This window comes from Ailuropoda melanoleuca, chromosome 4 (assembly GCF_002007445.2).
Source record: "Ailuropoda melanoleuca isolate Jingjing chromosome 4, ASM200744v2, whole genome shotgun sequence".
Lineage (NCBI taxonomy): Eukaryota > Metazoa > Chordata > Mammalia > Carnivora > Ursidae > Ailuropoda > Ailuropoda melanoleuca.
In genome coordinates, this window is record NC_048221.1 from 93289883 (window position 1) to 93308967 (window position 19085).

The window sequence follows — 19085 nt, forward strand, 5'->3', positions numbered from 1 at the left end:
GCTCCAAGAAAAGGATAATCAATCAATAAGGAAAAAAAAAACTGAAAAGGTTAAGATAGAAATAAGAAGACATGGACAACAAACAAATCGAATCATCCTAACAAATGTTAAATATGAAGATTGGGCTGAGGTCTTTTTCTTCCAACTTGGCAACTGTTAAAGCTAACTGCTAGTGTTAGGGAAGATTGAGGAAAATGGCATTCATACACTGCTTGTGGGAGAAAAGGCCAATTGCTAGGAACTTATCGTAAAGATGTGCCAAACATGCACAAAAATGCCTGTCGTATTATTTATCTTCCTTGACTTTAGGCATTGTAAATTTAATATAGGCTTGTTATAAAAAAGTTAACCAATTCAAACCAAGGCACTGTACCATACATATGGTTCTATGCCTTTCTAAATTTAAGATTTCATGAAAGCTTTATTCTTTTTAGTAGATACACAGTAAATCAATTACTGTTATATAAAAATAACTTATTTAAGGAATCTCCTCAAATAATTACAACAAGAGGTACTGGCAACTTGCTACTGTTATAAACAAAATCAACAATCACCATCCTTTACATTTTTTCTTTGCACATCAGGCAAGTATTCACATAGGATATACATCAAAAAGTAGAATGATGACCCAAGTTATGCCCACTTAAAATTGATAGCTGCTGCCATATTGACTTCCCAAAAAGCTGTATCAGCTAATATTCCCAACAACAGTGTGTGGATTCTTCGTAACAGTGAGAAATGGGAAAAATTTATATGGCCAAAAGGGCTTCAAAATGGGTTAAATTATAGTAAATATAGTCAAGAGATTATTTGCCGGCCACTATGAATGATGTAAATGACACTAAGAATGAATGTTAAAGAATATAAAAATGTCTATTATGAAGGTTGTTAAGTTGCAAAAACAAATAAGTTAAACAGTGTGCGGCCATCAGAAATCACAGATGCTTTCAAAGAATATCTACCTATACTTTCATCCACAGGCTGTACAACAAAATGTTAAGCTTGGTTATCATTGGATGGTAGAACAACAGGCCATTGAAACACTTCTCTTATGCTTTCCAGAATTTTCCAAATGGTCTAGTAGGAAAAAAAAATGTTTCTGCAATCATTAAAAAAACTAAATCCTAATCTATTTTTTTTAAAAATAACAATTATTCTGCAAATTAATTGCATCTGTGTTGTTAGAATTTATATGTGGGGCGCCTGGGTGGCACAGCGGTTAAGCATCTGCCTTCGGCTCAGGGCGTGATCCTGGCGTTATAGAATCGAGCCCCACATCAGGCTCCTCCGCTAGGAGCCTGCTTCTTCCTTTCCCACTCCCCCTGCTTGTATTCCCTCTCTCGCTGGCTGTCTCTATCTCTGTCAAATAAATAAATAAAATCTTTAAAAAAAAAAAAGAATTTATATGCAACCACCCTTGGTGATCGCAATGAAGCCTTTTCCAGCATGAATGTTAACTATGTGGCCTAATGTCTGCCAACTGAGTCTACACTTGGGAGAATCCAGGACCAGACACCCCAGGTGGGTCATCAAGGGCTTAGTGATCTCCTCTAAGGATCCAGCTGTTCTCTACATGGGCCAAGGGCAGAGATGAAGACCCAGGATCTCTGCCTCCAAAGAACCCTCAAACTACTAGAGAGGACAAGCACCAACCAATATCAATCCACGGCAGGACATGGAGGGACCAGAACTCTACTGCTAAGGTTCCCTGCCAGAAAAGTTAACACGTTCAAAGATTAAAACCAAAAAAGGCAAGGCATTAGCAGGCTGGTGTTCGGTGAGTTAACACAAGCTTGTTACACAAAGCAGTTATATGTACATTTCTCCTTGAGGAAGTCCTGAACCATCTCTCTACAAGTACTTGAGAAATGCAAACACTAAGGTGGGCAAAACTGAGAGCTTTTCAAGGTAAGGAAGGGGACAACAAAAAATTAAAAGCAAAAATGCTGAGCAAAGAATTCACTTGACTGGGGAAAGACTTCATGTGAAATTGTGTTTCCTCTGACTTGAGAGGAAGACAAAAAAGGCACTAGCAAAGACATAAAATTCCATTTCAATGAACTTCCAACTTTTTCTAAGCCCAGGTGACAACTCTTTAAGTTACAACCAATTCATAATGTCTAAAAAGACTACCCAGATATATTTTTAAAATTTTTTAAAAAGATTTATTTATGAGAGGGAGAGTGCAAGCACATGTGAGTGGGGGGTGGGAAGGGGAGGGGCAGAGGGAAAAGATCTCAAGCAGACTCCCCAGTGAGCACAGAGCCTGATCTTTCCATGTGGGGCACCACGTGGGGCTCAATCCCAGGACCCTGAGATCATGACCTGAGCCGAAATCAAGAGTCTGTCGCTTAACAAACTGAGCCGCCCAGGTGCCCCAAGTCTACCCAGATTTTTAGAGCTCATCTAAAGGGAATGTGCCTGTGGGTGGGGGAATGGGATAGACTGGTGATGGGTAGTAAGGAGGGCACGTATTGCATGGTGCACTGGGTGTTATACGCAGCTAATGAAGCATCAAACTTTACATCGGAATCTGGGGATGTACTGTATGGTGATTAACATAATATAATAAAATAAAAATTAAAAAAAAAAAAATAAAGGGAATGTGCCTTTTACTTGAAGAGCTCCTAAGAAATGGTTCTGGTAGCCTGGATTTTAGGCTTTCCTGATTCTATGAAAGATTTTTATACTTGACATNTAAAGGGAATGTGCCTTTTACTTGAAGAGCTCCTAAGAAATGGTTCTGGTAGCCTGGATTTTAGGCTTTCCTGATTCTATGAAAGATTTTTATACTTGACATTTCACAAGGAGAGAAAAAAGTGTAACAAAACCAGAAGCCACTGTAAAGTACTCGAATTCTCTATCTAGATGCAATTTTTAAAAATATTTTATTTATTTATTTAGAGAGCAAGAGTGAGTGGGGGGAGGGGCAGAGGGCGAGGGAGAGAATCTTGAGCAGACTCTGCACTGAGCACGCAGCCCAACGCAGGGCTCCATCTCACGACCCCGAAGATCACAACGTGAGCCCGTGCAAATCAAGAGTCAGACGCTTAACTGACTGAGCCACCCAGGTGCCCGTGGATGCAATCTTAACCATGTTAGCCTTTAGCACTGTATTAAATTCATACTTCAAACTGAGGTGATTAAAAATATTGGAAATGGCAACAAAACAACGGTCAATTTTTGGCAGCCCCCCAAAAAAGAAAGTGTGACATGCTTAGTGTTGGTCAGCTTAAGTTTAAAAACAAAGGACCACTGCATTTTCCAGTGGCAAAGGTCAAGAACACTTAGGACAATTAAGAGATCTCAGCAAAAGTTCTAGCTCGGCTCGGGTCAGCAAGACAGGCTGCAGAAGCACCTTTAATAATGGCCCATAAATCCACAGCAGCATTCATAAATGTCAGATAAAATGCAACTGGCTAAGCCAGAAGCTTCCCTAACAGCAACTGGCTGAAGAGCAGTGGTTCTCCACATGTCCCTCTCTCCTTCCCCACCAGCGGCATAAGCCACACCTGGACACTTGTTAGACATGCAAACTGTCCCACCCCCTGCAGGACAACCTGATTCACCAAGCCCTCCAGGTGCTGTGATTTGAGGGCACTGCTGTGGAAGGTCCTACAGAGGTTTTACGGGTGAAACCAAGCACAAGATGCCCAAGTCAGTGTGTCAGGCTTGTCCCGTTTTGGCTCCACTTCCCATTGCCCATCCCTTTCAGTGGACAGCCCAAAGAGTAGGACTTTGTTCAAACACACTTTCAAAAGGCCCTTAGAGATAGGTCTAATGGAAAAGTCAGCTAGTTTTCCTATGTTACCATAGTAACAGGAACCATCATTTACTCTTGTAAGAAAGGTCCCCTTTGCAGGGGACATTGAATATTTACAGAAATATCTCTTTATCCTAGGAAACCAAGTATTGGAAAAGCAAATATGGGAAACAGCCTCTAAGGCTTCCATATACACCTTTACAGCCCATGTTCTAAGTGAACTTTCCCTAATTATGGCTGCTCAATAAGGAAAACATGTGTCCTGGGCAAACCTCCACTGTCTACTCTGAAAGACATCATTTCCATGTAATGGAGAAGAGGACTGTCTCCATTCATGCCCCCTACTGGTCCCTTGGTCCCAAATCCACAAGGACACGCACCTGCTTCATCTCTACCCATCCTTAATGACACTTAGTGTCCTAGGACCCTTCTTTAGGCTACACCCAGTCCTACTTCCGGGAGCTGCCATAAACATACCAATGATTATTTCGGGATTATAAAATCAATTTCATTTCGTGTGTAGTTCTTTATTTGCATAGTTTATAAATAGCTTCTGTATTTACCATCTTATCTAGCTGATTCTCGTAACAACCTGTGGGGGGGTGCAGTTTTATTATTCCCACTAAGAAAACTGAAACAGTGGTGACTTCAATAAAATAGCCTTTGAACATTAAGGAGGAAATACAAATGTATCAAAAATTAAAGAATTCATGACATCCAAAAAGAAAATCCCAAACTTGCTTGAGTTGGTATCTGCCAAATGAGACTGACTAAAATCATTAAGTAGGTTTTTAGGTTTGGTGATACTTCCTGGCTTAAGAAGGGTGGAGAGCTAGAAGGCAAGACAGACAAACTCTCCCAGCTACAGAATGGACACAGCCTGCTAGGACATCGAGAATTCTATGGGGTTCAAAGTTACAAAAACAATGATGATGACGGCACTGAGATTTTTTCAACTCTTACTACGAGATAGGCACTGTTCTATGTTCATTAAATATATCTAACAACCCTATTAACAGCACAATTTTACAGATGAGAAAAACAAGGCACAGACAAGCTAAGTAACTTGCCCAAGATCACACATCTTGTCCCTGCTCACAGAGGAGGATGTGGGACTGGAGGTGCCAAGCCCCTGTGAGGTGTGCTTGGCCAGTGACGGAAATCTGACATGGAGGGCAGCCACCACAGGAACCTGGATGACGTTTCCAATGTTGCCATTTAAGCAAGAGTCTCCGCACGCTGTCTGCCAAAACATCCATCCACGCTCAGGTTCCAAGTAATCGGAAGCATCAGCTGAGATTCCAAACAACCAGTTCCTTTTCAGACTGTCCCTGCGAAGGTCGGGAAGGAGGGGAGGGATCTTGGTTTTCTAGATTTGCTGATTTGCCTGGAAGTGCCTTCAACTAATTTAAGAAAAATTAGAGAGGAAAGCAGCACTGGCGGAAACATGCAAATTAAAGATGCATGTGGCATTGATGAGTGCTATTTAGTAATCTAGCAGAAAGTGAGGTGGGAGGCAGAAGTTGTAGTCAATGATCAGAACGAATGGCTTTTTTTTTTTTAAACAAAAAAATGGTATCCTGCCTTCTTTTCCTCCGTTTTTTTTTTTTTTTTTTAACTGCTTATATCTTGGAACTGTAGGAGCCAGCTTTTACATACTGATCAATCTTTTTAGGTTTACCCATCTTTCTCTCAAGGAAGGAAACAAAGATCAGGTTCAACCCTTAGGCAAAAAGGAAAAATAACATGGTGAATGCATGCAGTCTTCATGGGCAAGTGTAGTATGGGGGGCAGGGCAACTTTCAAAGGTGCCCTTACATTTGCACACCAGCATTTCTTGCCTCTAATTTTCACCGAATAATCTAAGACCACCTTGAGATCCTAGGAGTCCTCCAGAAAACCCAATTTAAACAAGTTCTCCGATATTCCATATAATCTCTCCTTCAAGAAAAGTCCCAACACTGGGAGAGGGGACTACAGTGACCACAGTTAGGTGACATTTCAAATCCTCAATCCTCCCACACTCTAACAATCCTGACCCAAGTGCGTACTAACCATGGGCCTTGTGTACTTTCCTTCCCTCCTCTGTAAAACGGGGATGATAATACCTTCTTCGTCAGGCTGGGGTGAAAATTAAACGAATCCATGTGAAGCACTTAGAATGCCTGGTACAGAATAAGTGCTCAAATAGCATTAGCTATTATGATTACTACTAATAGAATTTGCAAAACACACTATAAGGGCACCCGCAAACGGGAGGCTTCTGATGTACTGGTCATGTTTTGTTGCTTTAAAAAAAAATCTAAAATCAGAACAACCGTCAATACAAAAAACCTAAAAGGGTTTTGGGAAAAGGGCGGGGGGGGGGGTTTGAAGCCGCCCAGAATTATGCCACCTGTTGGTGAGTTTCAGGTGAGGGTACAGCTCAGAGCACTGGATTCCACTAATGGCCCGGTTCTCCCCGTTCTCAATCAGCATTTCATGGGCAGGATTACAGGCGCTCCGTGAGCCCCCTGAAACTGAACACGAACTGGGTGAGGCTGTGGCTCTGGACATTTTGGGGGGCGGGGAGGGGTTCCACAGCTCTTCTCAGGCTCCAACAAATTCTCCAGGTAGGAGCAACTTGCTTTACAGGGTTAAACTCGGGGGATATCGACTGAGGAATTCATTTCACGGAAGCTGCACCAATAAACCTGGACACCTGGGCTGTTAACCGGCGATCTCAGCACCACAGAGGCCCGGCTGTGAGAGGGGCGAGAGCCGGCCGGGCAGCGCACTGCGCCGCACCCCTTACCACTAACATGCAGACCTGTGAACTTCACCGCGGAAAAACTCAAGGGCTCCACAGACAAGACCCAGGTTTGCCGGGTTTAACTTCCCCTCCCTTCCCCCATCTCTCGTTCCCTTCCAAGAACAAACTCAAAGGAAGCTGGCAAAGCTCCGTCTAGGGTTTCACTCCTGCCCTCAGCTGACACTTCAACCACTTCTCCCAGGGAAATTAATTAAAAGAACAATTAATCCGCGCAAAAATCCAAAACATACCCCAAAGCTCGAGAGCTCCTAAAGTTAGAAGATTGAGGGCGCCTCTGCTGATTGTGACCATCTGCCCGTCACTGCTAGGGAGGGGGTACGACCGGGACGCAGGCAAGGTCCCGCCATAGGGTCTGACGCCGGCCGCGCTCTCCGCTTCTACGCTTCCCGCCGCCCATGTAGATGGGCTTGGTTGGAGACAGCCAGGTATGCAGGTAGGTGTGAGCAAGTGTAGGAACACACAGCCGCGGCGGATTAAAGTTCAAGCCCGCTTCCCCTTCCCCGGCCGGCGTTCTCACGCACGGGCGGCCACTCCCCGGGGAAAGCCCGGGCGCTCGACGGTCCCCCTCTTCGGAACGGGCTCCTCAAATCCCTAGTAAGCCCTCATGACTCCCCTTGCCCCCCAGCCTCCAACCCTTGAAAAGCATGAGCCTCCCTCGACTCTCCCAGGCGGGCGCAGAAAACCCCCGGGAAAGAGAAATGGAGGGGGGCCAGGGGAAAGCGGGGTGTCGCCGAGTGCAGGTGGCTCGGGGCGCGCAGCAGGCGGCGTACGTACCCAGCGCGAACAAGGCGAGCTGTCCAGCCGAGGGGACCATCTTACGGGCGGCGGGCAGCAGGCGCTCCAGCCTCCTGCCCTACCTGCGGTGCCCGAGTGGCGAAGCGGCGCCGCGCTGCGGGGGAAAAAGGCGCCGGCGAGGCAAGGCCAGCCCCCGGCGCGGGCGGGCGGAGGCAGGACCGAGCGCTCTCTGCTGCACTCACCCTGCTGCGCGGCCGGCCGGGCGGAAATGGGAAGGCGGTTACCGTCACCTCTCCGCCACTCGGCGACCGGGCCACGGCGGACCACCCTCCCGCCCCGATGGGGGTGCCCCCCTACGGCCACAGGGGGTGGGGGTGTGGGGCTGAGGGCGGGGACGCCGCGCGCACCGTGCAGGGCGCGGGCGCCGGGCGGGGCGGGGCGAGCGGGGAATCTCGGAGCCCCGCCGCGCGAGCCCGGCACCCAGGCGGACGGGAAGGCAGGAAGCGCCCGACTTCAGACACCACCCTCAGACCAGCGGCGCGGTGCGGCCGCCGCGGAGCTCCGGCGTCCGGGCGCGGTGGTCGCTTCCAGGCTCTGCGCGGGTGAGCGGAGCCGCGCGGGTGTCCGGCACCTGCGCGGACGGCCGCTGCGGGGGGCTCTCCCGGCAGGGGACTGGGGACGCGGGCCGGAACGGGACCGGCGAGCTTTGCCCGCCGGCTGCCAACACTTGGCCCATGGAGAGGGCTCCGCAGAATCAAGAGAATTTGTTAAACCAGGTTTCCCACCCGCACCCCCAACCCGGTAGAGAATTCTCGATTCTAGGGATGCCGGCCTCCAGGGCACATTGTTAAGATCAGCGGGCTTTCATGTATCTGGCCTGGAATTAATAATGAAGACCTCTCAGGGTACCTGGGTATCCCCCATTAGTACCACCCCAGTCCACCCCACCCCAGTCCACCCCACCCCACCCTGTCACAGGCAGCTGAGGCCAAGAACAGGGTAGCATGCAGCAAGGGGGCCAAAGAGAGGGATGTCTGGGCTGGAGCCACCTAGGTGGCTCTGTCAGGATTTGTGGCTTGCACCTGGCTTCTGGTGCTGGAATTTGGGCAAGTGGAGGGGACAGAGGGAAGACATTCTGGGTAGGGAATGGAAGACCCATAGGTTTCTTGGGGACCATCCCCAAGTTCCCTGAGGATGGTCCATCGGGGACAGTATGCCCCCAAGAAGCAGTGACCCATCTTATTCTCCAGATGCCCCAAGCTGAGGGACTAGATCTCTTCTCTTGACCCTCCAGCCTGGCTGCTTAGGGGAGACCCACATTCCTTGGGTGGATGGGTGGATGGTCAGGAGGGGGGGTGGGGAATCTCTTGCTGCTTTCTTGGCCTAAAGCTCAGACCCTCAGGGTTGACTTTTGTTAAGTTTTTTCATATGAGCTGAGGGGCCTAGTTCGGAAAAGGAGGCATCAGGCCTTTGGCCTCAGCATTTGGCAGGAAACACCAGTGTAGAAAGGGATTTTGTAAACAGCCTAAATTTACTCTGAGAAACCATTCCTTTCAATACATTTGTCAGAGGATACTTTGCTGTTCTTTCAACCCTTAATAATCTGCAGTGAGGGTTGTGTGGTAAGTCCTGGAGTACATCCTTTCCTGTGTCCACACCATGCCTGCACAGAGTAAACATACACACTCTCTTTAGTAAGTGGTCCCTGGCTCCCTTCAGGACCCACCTCCCTCAGGCTGGTGTTGACCAGTTCTGGTGGCTCTTCTGTCTCCTTCCTAGACTAGCCTGCCTTGGTTACAGGAGGGAAGAAATCAGTTTTCAATGCCCTTCTCCTGTTCTCCAGGACCCCCAGCTAGGACTGGAGAATGGACCCATCACCTTGTTCCCCGCGACGATGCACACATCAAGTTCACTGTGGCTGAGAGCTAGCTGCCCAGACTGGCAAGAGTCAGGTTCAGCAGTGTCTCCTTCTCTGCCCACTGCCCACACACAAAGTCGTGGGTGGGGGGAAGTAGCAGCAGAATTAAACCAATGAGCTTGTCCCCTTTAGGACTGTAACATCTTTTTAATCAAGAGATAATTTGATATCTTGTAAACTAAAGAGTACTTCAATCAAAGTACATCGAATGCTTTGAAATCCTTAATGTTCCGCCAACATGTTCAAGAGCCCGTCCACATCTACGGTTTTAGAAACCTTCCAACTCATTCGTGTCAAACAGATAATCAGCATTTTCTTACAAAACATTTACAACATTTTTTTAAGTAAACTGAATTGAGATAATTTTTGAACATTTATTCATAGAGCTGGGAGGAAACCTAATATCCTAAAATGGGAACACTCTGCCTTGGGTATCTTCCATGTCTCATTCAATCCTCACAACAACCTTGTGAGATAGATTCCGTCTTCCTTTTATTTGAAAATAATTGAGATCTAGAGAATTTAGTAAATACCCAGAGTCGCAAAGCCTACAAGTGGCAGAGCCCAATTCTGAAAGCAAATGAGCTGGTTTCTAGGCTGATGTGTTGGCTTCTCTGCCCAGCTGCCTCCTTTTAGTAAGGATAACACTGAACTCACTGGGTCGATGTGAGGACTAGACACAAGAATCTATCTGTATGCTTAGCACAGTATTTGTTATCAAAACTTAGAGCTATTGTTGAAAGAAAATCTCTCTCAGCGGACATACCTTGCCCCTCTCTCAATTTCCTCACGTTATCCTTATTTAATTATTTCCCTATCACTTTCTTTGCTCATGCCTGCCGTGTGTGTATGTGTGAGTGTGCCTTCCTATGGGGATAGTTTCACAGGTTCCTCAGGAGCTATGAATTTGGTTTCTCAGCCTGTGGTGTAAGAGCAATGAGGGGGGAATTACAGGATGCAATTTAAAGTCAAGAAATCATTTTTCCTAAAGGATGGCATGATGTTTTTGTATTTTAGCAGTATGGAATACCGTTGCTCTCTGAGCTGAGTGAAGTTCTAGCATTCTTCGCCTGTAGGCATGGCAGCTGTCTCACCAGGCCACCGAAGGTCCTGTTTCTGTGTGCCTGTGGTGCCTGATGAACGTGTGGCCTTCCCACGCCTGGGCTGCCTTTGCACACACTCGCTTCAGCTGGCCTTGAGCTCAAGGACAGTCCCTTCTGTCCTACGCCAATGACAGCCTCTCCTCCCTGTGCAAACAAGAGAACTATGTTATGCTCTACTCAGAGGCTGGTAAAATCCCACTGTCAGTTTTCCCTTTCCTTTCCTCTGCATACTTATTATAGAGCATATGTTTAAAGAGTCCCCTTCTTCACTGTAATCAGCCTCCCCCTCTTTCCTGATTCATCTGGGAAGTGATTGTGGGCCCACAAGCACCAGAGTCTTCCCTGAATGATTCAAGCCAGCTGAGCTTACTGTTGAGCTTGGCAATCACCCAAGGTATCGGTGAGTAAATGGCGCGGACATTCTTAGGGAGGAAGCACGGCTGTGGGCCACAGCACTGATGGGATGGCAATCCCTGCAGGCAAGCTTCCAGAGCAATGACCAGAGTTGGCTTCAGGCGGCTGTGGGAACTTCCTCGGTGGCAGCAGCAGACGGGGTGCTCGGAGGGAAACCAGGAAAGGGTGCCTGGCCCAATAGGATGGCAAAGGTCAGATGTCATTTGTGTGTGTGTATGTGAGAGAGAGAGAAAGGTTTTATAAAGAACTCTGGGGAACTGTGTTTAGACAGAGTGAGGAGATCTTACTGTGTCAAGGGATTTAGGAACAGGAATCTAATCCAATGTAAGGTATTGTCCGAGTATCAGCCCCCTCTGCAACCCCAGCTATTAGTCTATTCCTTAGCTCTAGTCAAAAGAAAAATAGGAAACCTGTGCTGAATCCATTTTTACAGTTTTCATCAACAAAATGGGCGGCATATGAAGCCATGAGATGCATTTGCTTTGTCCCTAGGCTACCTGGGTGATTCTCACGGCCAATGTTGTCCGAAGACTGGTTTGACCTTCTGCTTACTGTCTTCCACCCCCCCCCTGCCCCCAGCTCTCTAGTCTACATTTGGAATGCATATTGAAGTTGTGTATTAACCTTGACTCCTCCCTCCCCAAGGAATATCCCAGCATGGCCCTAATGCCCAGTAGTGAAGTCTGGAGGTTGATGGTTCCATGGGGTTCCAGGCAGTTCCAAGACATCAAGGCGCTGGTCAGTGTCTAAGACTCAGAGTTACCAGCTGGCTGTTAGGACTAAAGACATCATTTTCTCATGCAGCTCGTGAACTGCCTAGATGACCAGGCTGCAGTAGAGATATCCAAAGGATTCAGCCCAGCTGACGTCAAACCATCAAGCACGTTTGGAGGCAGAAGGGCTGTGTCTTCAATCCTGTCTTTGTTGCTGTCCCCCCAGCAGCCACACCTTTCTGAGAAGATTGCCCCCAGAGTTCTTAGGAGTGTGGAGGGGAAAGTCCAAAATCGAAAGCCTAGAAATCCTTAGGCAAGTAAAACTAGCAAGGTTGGAGGAAATACTGTAGTGATGATCCAGAGAGGAAACAGGGAGATGGGAAAAAGAAAACAGAAGGAACAGAGGAAGGAGGAATTAAAGGAAGGGAGTTACAAAGGAGACTCAGTGATTTGTTTTTCAATGATGGCTCAATCTGCCTGACAAACTCAAGAAATTCTCTCCAAGCTCAGAGGAAAGGACACAAGAAATTATAAGAGGTAAGATTTGGGACCGAGAAAGACAAAGCAAGATATTAAAAACCTTTTTCATAGGGTGCGCAGCAAGCGAGCATAGAGCTGATAGAGGAGAGCCTGTTCTCGTACCCTGGATGGGAGGGGTTAGTGATGGCAGGAGGGGCTATACCTCTCATAGGTCTGTAAGGTGGAGCGGACTTTGTCTAAAGAGCCTACGAAAGGTGCAAGGACAGACTTCCATTCCGTGACATTTAAACCCTCACATTGAACTTCTCATCCTGCCTTTCTTCCCAACTCCCATTGAAACAGCCAAAGGAAAATAATGATAGGGGAAAATCTGTCATTGTTCAAAACTGAACAAGGATTACACCCACATACCAGACATTTCAAGGAATTTCTGTGAGACTTAATGCAGATGAAACCAGTTTGAGAGAAGGATTTGACAACCTTCAATTCCCCTCACAGATGAGAACTGCCTCTCCACGGAAGGACCCCCACCAGAACCCAGTAATGCTCCCAAAGTTGGATGTAACAAGGGCTGTGGGCAAAATTAATCCCAGGAAAGTCGGGAGGGGCAATCTCCTCCCTCTTGAAGCGCCCAGGAAATGCCCAGGTACGGGGCTGCACACAGGGCAGGGGCCCACTGGGGGGCTCACATTTGATGCCTGGCATGAAAGAACATTGCCACGGGGGCAGTGGTGAGGACAGCCAAAGACTCCCAGCTAGCTTGATGTGGTTACATGTAGGGGAAAGACACTCTTTAATATGAAGGCAAACTGCTCCTTTGAAAGTCTCCACAGACTACTGGCTCTCAATTGTCTTCTTTCATCCATTCATTCCATGACAAGCCTGTTATGTTCCAGGCACTGAGTTAGGCACTAGGGATTCAACAATGGACAAGTAAAGTGTTCTCTGCTTTGCGAAGCCACTGAGAAGAATTCAGCTTACCTCAGGGGAAAAAAAAAAATCATCCTTGTATTTGCTACGTAGATGCCAAAGACAACACAGCAACATGCATGGGATTTTGAGGGGGAAATGATTGCGACACAAATTTCTGTTTCTTACCAAGATATCTTAGACAAGCAGCTCTAAAAACATAAACCATTCAGACAGCACCCAACTGAGAAAATTAAAAAATGACCCCACAGAAAGTGTTCCAGCAAAGCAAATAGACTCGATAATGCAAGAGAAATAGTATAAAAGAAGTGGCGGAGAATGATGAAAGCCGAACTTAACGAGCTTAATGCCTGATGTTTAATACACTGTGGCACGCACGGTTGGATACCAGGAGGATGCACATTTTCCTTCCCTTCCTACTAACAGAATTCCAATTTTGTGTGATTGACAGCATGCCCTGACACAGAGGATGAAGCAAGACAATTCATTGCCCATTGTCGATGTCTGGCCTACGGCTGGGTCTGTGACTAAGCTCTGACCAATGAAATGTCAGAGATGGGGCGCCTGGGTGGCTCAGTGGGTTAAGTGCCTGACTCTTGATTTCAGCTCAGGTTATTATCTCAGGGTCATGAGATCGAGCCCCACGTCAGGCTCTGTGGTAGGCGTGAAGCCTGCTTAAGATGCTCTCTCCCTCTTGCTCTGCCCCAACCCTCCCCCCCACAAAAAAAGAAATGTCAGGGAAAGTTTCCTGTCAGGCTTCTTGGGGAGGAATTGCTTCCTGATAAAGACAGACAGTGAGGTGGCCTGACCTCTCTTCCTGCCTTGAAGATGGTTGTTTAGGGATGAAGTATCTGGACTATGACATCCATCTTGTGACCACAAGGAGAAGGCCAAGAGAATCTGAGAGATGCCCACATAGCACCTTGACATGGAAGAGCTGCTGAATCAAGCTGGACCTGCCTCTCACCTCCCTCCTTTCTGGAGCATATAATTAAATGCCCTTAATGTCTGAGCCACAGTTATGGAGTCTGATATGTGAAGTTGAAGGTATGGTTGGAAATTTAATAAAACTATTGAAGATAATTCTTTTCTTTAAAAATTTTTTATTTATTTATTAGAGAGGGGGCAGAGAGAGTTTCATGCAGACTCCGTGCTGAGCCCAATGCGGGGCTCAATCTCATGACCCTGAAATCGTGACCTGAGCCAAAATCAAGAGTCGGGGGCTCAGCCAACCATGCCACCCAGGCTCCCCTCAAAGATAATTCTTGAAAGAAAACATATATGCATTCGTTAGGAGTTGGGATTAAGTCATAATACTCATCTAAATCTAAAGGCCCAGGTTATTATAGAAATGGGAAGACAGGGTGGTGTAGGAGAAGGGGAAATAAAAATGTGCTTATCTTGTCCTTTTTCATTGAAGAGCTACTGTAAACTTCTTCTTTGATAGATACATAAATTCATTTTAAAAAGGTAACTAGTAATAGAATAAAAATAGAATGTGTAGCATCCAAATTTCTAGAGGAGAAAAGGGAGAAGAGGTAGAGAGAGGAGAAAGATTGAGTTAGCAAGAAATGTGGAAGCCAGAAATCATACATATGATCAGATGGTAGAAGTAAGCATACATGTATCTGTGTTCCAGAGTTTTAACGCACCTTTTAAAAGACAAAATCCAACTAGAGGCTTTTAAGAAACGTACTCAACGTTAATTAAAAAAGCAAAAACAATTGCCCTATAAATGCAAATCAAAAGAAGTCCGATGAAATAATATCATTACGAGAAAATGAAAATTGAGCAAAAAAAAAAAGGAATCTCTAAAAAGGATTATTTTGGTCAAAACTATTAGAAATATGAGGAGAACTACAAGGACAAATTCTAATCCATTTGTGTGGCAGACTGTCACATTAATGGCCCCCACTAAAGCATATTTCCCGTTACTCACAGCCTTGGATAGTCCCCTCCCAGACTGAATCTGGGTTTGGCCATGTGTCTTGCTTGGTTCAGTGGGACTTTAGTAAACAGGATGGTACAAGTAGAGATTTAGAAACACCCTTGTGCATTACAGCTTGCTCTCCTGGAATGTTTCTGCCACCCTGGGTAGGAGGGCAAGCTAGTCTGCTAGAGGATGGGAAGGCACATGGAGCAGAAACAAGCTACCGTTCCTTAACCCACCCCCATCTGGCCCACCAGTTGAATTCAGCTGTAAGAGGGAAACCAGCCAACTCACAGAATCAGGAAAAATAATAAAATGTCTTTGTTTTCAACCATAAATTTTGGGGTGGTTTGTTATGCAGCCAGAGATAATGGATATGCTTTATGAAACCTGAACATTTCTTTCTGTCCCAGGCACCTCAAAAGGGTAAAAATGAGGTGAGGTCAGGATGAATTTGAATAATTTATCCAATACAATGAATTTAATATCTACAGATCATGATTTTCTATTCTGCAAATATACATTCCTTTTAAATATTCTCAAAAGATATTTAAGAATCGATTGTATGCTGACCCCCAAATGAAACCTTAATAAATTCCAAGAAGAGAAAACTGTTTAGGCTACAGTCATTAACTGTAATACAATTAAAGTAGAACTTAATAACAAAAGGACAATTCACATACAATCACTTGGAAATGAAATTTTTTTCCTAAATTACTCTTGGATCCAAGAGAAAATTAAAATTATGTTACAAAGTAAGTGATGGAACAAAATCAAAACATTTGGGATTCAGCCAAAGCTATGCAAAGAAAAATTTGCAGCCACAAATTTTCTTTTATTATTAAGAAATAACAAACTAAATGAAGTAACAATTTAAAATAAAAATTAAAAAAAGAAAAATCTAAGGAAGACAGAAATACAGGGTCACAATTAAAGCACAAATTAATTAATTAGGAAAACCAAAAATCAGAGAATGCAAGAGCATTTTTGAGGGAAAACAGTAAAAGCATGGCAAGACTAGTCATGAAGAGTGAAGAGGAAAAAACGTACGGTGTTGAGAATGAGAAGTGGGATAGAACATATGCAGAAAAGTTTTCTTAATTATAAGAATAGAGTATAACTCAATGAATTTGAAAAATCTCATTAAAATGATTCACTTTACTAGGAAGATATAAGTGCCAAATTGACTTAAGAAGAAGTAGAAACTTGAAAAGACTAATAATCAGGAAAAAAAGGGAAAAGTTATTAAATAATTCATGAAAGGTGCCTGTTCACAGTTATAAACTATATTTTTCTTAGCTGGATTGGGACACTTTCCATCCCCTTTTATGTTCTGGACCATTTTAAACAGCAAGGACTTTAAATTCCTCGAGGGCTAAAAGAAATATAGTAACTTTCTTTCTTTCTCTTTCTTTTTCTTTCTTCTTTCTTTCTTTCTTTTTCTTTTCTTTTTCTTTCTTTCCTTTCTCTCTCCTTTCTTTCTTCCTTCCTTCCTTTTTCTCTTTCTCCCTTCCTCCCTCCCTCTTTTCTTTTTCTTTCTTCTTTTTTTTTTTCTCTCAATATTTTATTTATGTGTTTGAGAGAGAGAGAGCAAGAGAGCGCAAGCAGGGGGAGCAGCAGAGGGAGAGAGAGAAGCATGCTCCTCACTGAGCAGGGAACCTGTCTCGGGGCTCAATCCCAGGACCTGGGATCATGACCTGAGCCAAAGACAGACACTTAACAACTAAGCCACCCAGGTGCCCCTTTCTTTTTTTCCTTCTTTTTAAAAAGATTTATTTATTTATTTATTTATTTATTTATTTATTTATTTATTTATTTATTTATTTATTTAAGAGAGAAAGGGGGGCAAGTGCCAAGGGAGAGGGAGAGACAGTCTTAACCTGACTCGGTGCTGAGCACAGAGCCTGACGTGGGGCTTGATTTAAAGACCTTGATATTAGGACCTGAGCTGAAACCAAGAGTCAGGTGCTTAACCGACTGTACCACCCAGGCACCCCACCCCCCAAAATCAGTCTTTCAAACTAAAGTAACCCTGATAGCTCAGACGAACAAAAGTAGTAAAAATGAACAAGGCGGGGGGGACAAACTGAAGACCAATCTGACTTAAGAGCACAGATGAAAAAGGTAAATAAAATGCTAGCAAGTCAAATCCAAAACATTATTTAAAACAATTTGCTATGACCAGAGCGTCTAAGCATCCAATTCTTTGATTTCAGCTCAGGTCTTGATCTCAGGGTTGTGAGTTCAAGCCCTGTGTTGGGCTCCAGGCTGGGCTTGGAGCCTACTTAAAAACAATTTACTAAGACCAAGTAGCATTTGTTCTGGTAATTCAGGTAATATTTTATCAGTGTGAATAATTACATTTTAAACTGATATATGATGGACAAAGAACATACTAATTTTGGCTGTAATGCTGCAATATTTGTATATAATGCAAAATGATCACCACAATAAGTCTAGTTAACATACATCCCACATATCATTACACATTTTTCCACATTTTAAAATCAAAGATAAAATACAATTATAGTTGTGGGAAAAGTTCTTAGTTAACTAGAAATGGGCTTCTTCATTAGCATAAGGAATACCTGTGTCAAATGGCACTGATAAAATCCTTCATTTGAAAACATTAGAAGCATTCCTATTAGCAGGCAGGAAGCAAACAAGGATACTGATAAACATTCTCCATACGGTTTGATCTGGTGGTGAAGAACTTCAAGGGTTTTGGTTCTCATTAACTTCCCCATTCTTTCTGCACTGGTTGCACTCATTGCTTCGCCATCCCACAGATCAGTGACACTGTTGGTCCCGCCCGCCCCAGGCTTTATATTCTGTATTACTGACTTGTCTCTCTCTGTCCCCCAGTTTATACTGTTGTGCATTATTTTAGCTTCCTAATATGTTCTTACATGTATTTTAAACCACACACACACACACACACACACGAGGGTACCCAAACTGCCCTATAGAAAAGTTTCACAAATTAAACTCCTCGTTGTGTGGTAGGCAGCTTCCTATATTAGGTATTTTCCCCCAAGCCAAGTTAATATAAATTGTTGGATTTGGGGTCACACATATACACTGGAGAATCTGATGAAAACTACGAAGGGTCTTTCCCATGCTCCCCAGACAGCTCTGTCTATAACTATATTCATACCTACATCTAGCTACATTCATATACCAAATTGTGCATATTATTACATGCATTTACGGACTCTCTGTGAAGCTTGTGCAGGGACCCCAGGTTAAGAACAACTGAAATAAAAATTCATCTACATTTATTCCACCCCTTTTATATTTAATTCTTTTTTCTTTAAGATTTTATTTATTTATTCGACAAAGATAGAGACAGCAAGCGAGAGAGGGAACACAAGCAGGGGGAGTGGGAGAGGAAGAAGCAGGCTCCTAGCGGAGGAGCCTGACGCGGGGCTCGATCCCAGAACGCCAGGATCATGCCCAGAGCCGAAGGCAGACGCTTAACCACTGTGCCACCCAGGCGCCCCTTTATACTTAATTCTTGAATCTAATTGACGTGTTTTGGGGGATTCTTTTCAATACCAGCCTAACAGATGTCCAGTATGATCCAAATGTCGTCCCTTCCCCTCAAGTATGTTAATATATGTGCATAGAGAAACAGATAGAGGCTATAGAGATACCAACACGTCTAACCCTTATGGCTGGGTGGTTAAATGGAGTGATTCTTTGTCTATTCTTCTCTGTACCGATTTAAACACTCCACAATGAACAAACTGATTTCTTTCAGAGAGGAAGGCAGTGAGGGCAGTTGGGTGGGATTCGGGGTGGCTGAGAAAGAGCCACGAGAGGGTTTCTTTTTTCTTGTCACGGTAGAGACGATCACGGGGTCGGGAGAGATGAAGTTTGAACGCCAACTGTTTGCACTGCTGCACCAGCAGCGGCAGGAGTCGGGCCCCATCTCTCCCTCGGGACACAGGGCCTCAGTGTGCGCTGGGTCTGTGATGGGCCCATACCGCGCTCCCTGAACAAGGGCCCTGTGTCTGCCACTGTCCGACACAAAGGACAGAGGTCCCCTGTTTACTTTGGATTAGAAACGTTCAAATGAAGGACAGCAAAAACATTTGAGTTTTCCCTCTTTTCGCTTTCTTACAAAAAAACAAATTGTAGTGAATCGGGGACTTTTTGGCATCTTCCCTGAATAAAAATCAATCAGACTAGATTGCTGAGGGACTCTTAAAGAGCTTCCCTTGTTTATTTATTTATTTATTTATTTATTTATTTATTTATTTATTTAGACTTATGGCTTAAAAG

The 19085-nt window shown here is 44.8% G+C and overlaps 1 protein-coding gene across 4 annotated transcripts in view; it reads right to left on the bottom strand.

The window, feature by feature from the left end:
- Positions 1-7682, bottom strand: part of TGFA (transforming growth factor alpha) — a 100643-nt gene extending 92961 nt beyond the window's left edge. For 2 of the 4 annotated variants that reach the window (XM_034659323.1, XM_011219302.3), the window contains exon 1: positions 7350-7682. In XM_034659323.1, coding sequence (XP_034515214.1) covers positions 7350-7389 — 40 coding nt within the window. In that variant the 5' untranslated portion in view covers positions 7390-7682. Of the gene's footprint in view, positions 1-6805; positions 7238-7349 lie in introns of those variants that run through there. The other 2 variants (XM_034659321.1, XM_034659322.1) reach the window with 2 other exon arrangements.
- Between the last annotated feature and the right edge of the window lie 11403 nt (positions 7683-19085).